Source organism: Triticum urartu, chromosome 6A, assembly GCF_056163025.1.
Source record: "Triticum urartu cultivar PI428250 chromosome 6A, HENAU_Tu73, whole genome shotgun sequence".
NCBI lineage: Eukaryota > Viridiplantae > Streptophyta > Magnoliopsida > Poales > Poaceae > Triticum > Triticum urartu.
Window position 1 is genome coordinate 39,448,694 of NC_141878.1, and position 3,623 is coordinate 39,452,316.

Consider the following 3,623-nt stretch of genomic DNA (forward strand, 5'->3'; position numbering starts at 1 on the left):
GAAAATGACATCATTTTTTATTGTGGTCTTTTTTGCTCACTGTTTCTCTACGTAAAAATTGAAATCAAAGGATATTTTCCACCATAAAAAACAATTTTTAAATTTACGAGCTTGTCATGGGCCTGTGCAACCTACAAACTAGTCTTTTGTTTTGTATTTTTCATTTATTGAACTACCCAACTCCACGAATTTGTACTTCAAATTATTTGTTTGTTTAGTATCATTTTTTGCGGCGCCCATCTTTTTCTACACTCTTTTTTTCTGCGAATTTAACATTTTGAACCTCCCAAAAATCGGCTTGCTACTTTTTTTATGAATGCTTTTTCTCTAAGCATTTTTTTAACAGTAATATGCATTCTTCCTAAAATACAATGATTGAAGTCTCTATACAATAATATTTGAACTTCTAGATTACTTTAAAAAAACACATACCCCTTTATGTGTATGTAAACAATATGGTTTACACAAACTTCCTTACATCAAATCACGTGAAAGAACATGCATGAATGGAAAAAGGGGAAGGAGTTACAATGTCCATAACATACTTTTTTGGTATCTTTTCTGAAGGTTCTGCACAATAAACTTAACAAGTTACAAAGTCCAAGCTATGAAATGAAATACACTAATCCAAGCTATGATCGGCCTACCATAAAGTTATAACATAGTTATCGCTAGCCGACTAGGACTTTGCAACATCCTCGTGTCCAAAACTCTTTGATACTTGTTACCACTGACCTGCAGCAGTTGGCTCACTGTCCATTTTACTAACACAGTAACATACTAACATGACAGATGTCAAAAGAAAGAACACAGTAACATGACAGACACACATACACATGCCGACACACAGTGGGATATGCTTGAAGCTAGCACAATGTTGTCGACGATGGGAATTCAGAAGTGGGACGACGACAACGGCCGTGACCTGACATCCACCCTGGCGGACCGGTGGAAGAACTCGACGCAGTCGGAGATGGCCTCGTCGTAGTGCGCCTTGTTTACCGGCTGCAGGTTGGAGCTGCTGCACGATGGCCTCTTGGGCGCCACAGCCACGGCGTCCTCGCCACCGCCCCTGGAGTTGGCGGAGAAGGTGACCTTGGGCGGCCCCGGCGGGAAGGCGAACAGGCCCACCAGCATCTTCCTGAACCCATCCATGACCCTGGTAGGCCACCTTGGTGCCGGTCTCCTGCCATGGATGTAGTTCGCCTTGCTGCCGTGGTTGTGGTGGTGAGACGACGCCCCCGCCGCCGCTTTCTTTCGGTAGATCGATTTCCTCGCTTGCGGCCTTGACATTCAAAGTCCTAGTGGACATAACAAGGGGATGGCGACTAGCAGAAACGGCTCCACGAGCATCTTTGTTCGACCTTCCACGAGAACTCTGTTTGACCTGCCAATGTGTACAATCCTGATGACCCAAGAAGATCAACAGAAGCAAAGAGAACTCTGTTTGACTTGCCCACATCTAAACTATTGGAAGTCTACGACAATCACAAAAGAGAACATCTGCAACATATTGTTAGTTTCTTCTTCTTGTATAATATATATTGAACTGCTGCAAGAAATCCCAAGAAATTAAACACTGCTAGAGTTTTTTGTAGGACAAAGATGCAGGCAGTGCCAGTAGGCATTGGAGCATCGAAATGCAAGTGCTACGGCGTGCGCGCGAGGATTGGAGATGGTTGGTCGCCGATGCGTGGGAGCAGGGGTTAACACATTTTTTGAAAGATCATCGGTCAAGATTGTGAAGTTAAGTTAACACATTTTTCACATGAGCAACACATCCATAAGTTGGAGCATTTTTGTCAGCTAGTTCAAAGAGAAAAAACTGCTAAACAAATTTATCCATATTAGTTGGATGGCATAGCTTTGCACACACGAGAGGATTTTCATGGGAACCTAGGATGCCACGAAGCACTGTGCGCTGCAGCTAGGAGAGGTGCGGGGAAGGTCAGAGAGAGTTGACAGGGAAGGTCGGAGAGAGTTGATGGGGAGGGACGATGCTCACCATGGTTGGCTTCTGGCGACACAGGAAGAGAAGAACTCGAGGGGAGGAGCACGGGAGATCAGATGCTGACATGTAGTGTACCTCCAGCTTGGATCTTGGCGTGGCACCGGCGCTCAGGTGGTCAATGCCGACGGCGCACAGGGAGACAGGCAGCGGCGTGCAGGTGGTCGGGGCGGCGCCGCGCGGATGGTCGGAGTCAGCGGCGCGCATGGAGTCGGGCCGGCGGCGGGCATGTGGTCGGGTCGGCGGCACACACTTGGTCGTGGCGGCAGCACTCGGGGAGCCAGGCGGCGACGCGCGGGTGGTCGGGGCAGCGGCGCGCAGGGAGCCAGGCGGCGGTGGGGCGGGGCAACTACGGCGGGGGGTGGGGTCCAGGGCGGGGCGGAGCACTGGCGGCGGGTCGGGGGGATCAAGGCGAGCGAGGTGGGGATCAGGCACGGGAGGTGCGGCACACAAGATCATTTTTTTCGATGGAGTTCGGGAACACTACTGCGGCTGGCGCTCCGTGATCCAAATAACTATTCTATATATATATATGTGTGTGTGTGTGTGTGTGTGTGATCGGTTCTACTAGAAATTCTATTTATATATATGCATAACGTGTACAATATGTAGTATCATAAAATACCAGCAAACGAAAAAGAATTAAATGGAAAACACAAAATTAAATGAAAAAGAAATCATAAACCCAAAACCTCCCAACCTTTTAATACCGGTTGGTGTCACCAACCGGTACTAAAGGGCTCCCTACCCCCGGAGCTGACTCGTGCCACGTGGTTGCACTTTAGCACCGGTTCGTGCTGAACCGGTACTAAAGGAGGGGGGGGGGCTTTAGTGCCCACACTTTAGTGCCAGTTACCGAACCGGCAGTAAAGGGCCTTACGAACCGGTGCTATTGCCCGGTTCTGCACTAGTGTTATCCTCGCACATAAAGAATCTGGGTTCTCAAGAAGGCGCAAAGCCTGTTTAGCCAGCAACGCCAAGTTAAAACAATGGATATCACGAAATCCCATACCACCTTGGTTTTTTGGGACACACATTTTCCACCATGCCATCCAATGCATCCTCCTATGGTTGTCGTCATCACCCCACCAAAAATATGACATCGCGTCAGTTATTCCTTTACAATTTTTTTTAGGAATTTTGAAGACGGACATCGCATAGGTAGGGATGGATTGGACAATAGATTTAAGAAGAATTTCCTTTCCCCATGTAGATAGTATTTTTTCCTTCCACCAGCTAATTTTCATGATGATGCGATCGCATCAAATACTAAAAACAAGCGGACTTATCTACGCCCACATTTTCTGGCAAACCCAGATACTTGTCATTGAGCGCCTCGATCATGATGTTCATGATTGAGCAAATATGTTCCCTGGTGTCCACTCTCGTATTCGGGCTGAAAAAAATGCTAGACTTATCAACGCTCACCATTTGTCCCGAGGCAGCACAGTACAAGTCCAGAATAGATTTCAAAGTCTCCGCGTTGCGAAGATTCGCCTTCATGAGGATCAATGAGTCATCAGCAAAGAGAAGGTTAGTAACATAGGGGGCCTCTCTACACACTTTTATTCCATAAAAATTATCATTCTCCTCCGCATGCGTCAAAAGAGCGGTA

At 47.2% G+C, this 3,623-nt stretch overlaps 1 protein-coding gene across 1 annotated transcript; it reads right to left on the reverse strand.

Annotated features, from left to right (window-relative positions):
• Positions 1–894: 894 nt before the first annotated feature.
• Positions 895–1,293, reverse strand: LOC147963646 (uncharacterized). The gene has a single exon (XM_087527378.1). It carries the CDS (start codon positions 1,291–1,293, stop codon positions 895–897), a length of 399 nt encoding a protein of 132 aa, XP_087383504.1.
• Between the last annotated feature and the right edge of the window lie 2,330 nt (positions 1,294–3,623).

Excerpts from the sequence above, each read along its gene's own strand:
- LOC147963646 (XM_087527378.1), bottom strand. The coding sequence starts at position 1,293 with ATGTCAAGGCCGCAAGCGAGGAAATCGATCTACCGAAAGAAAGCGGCG.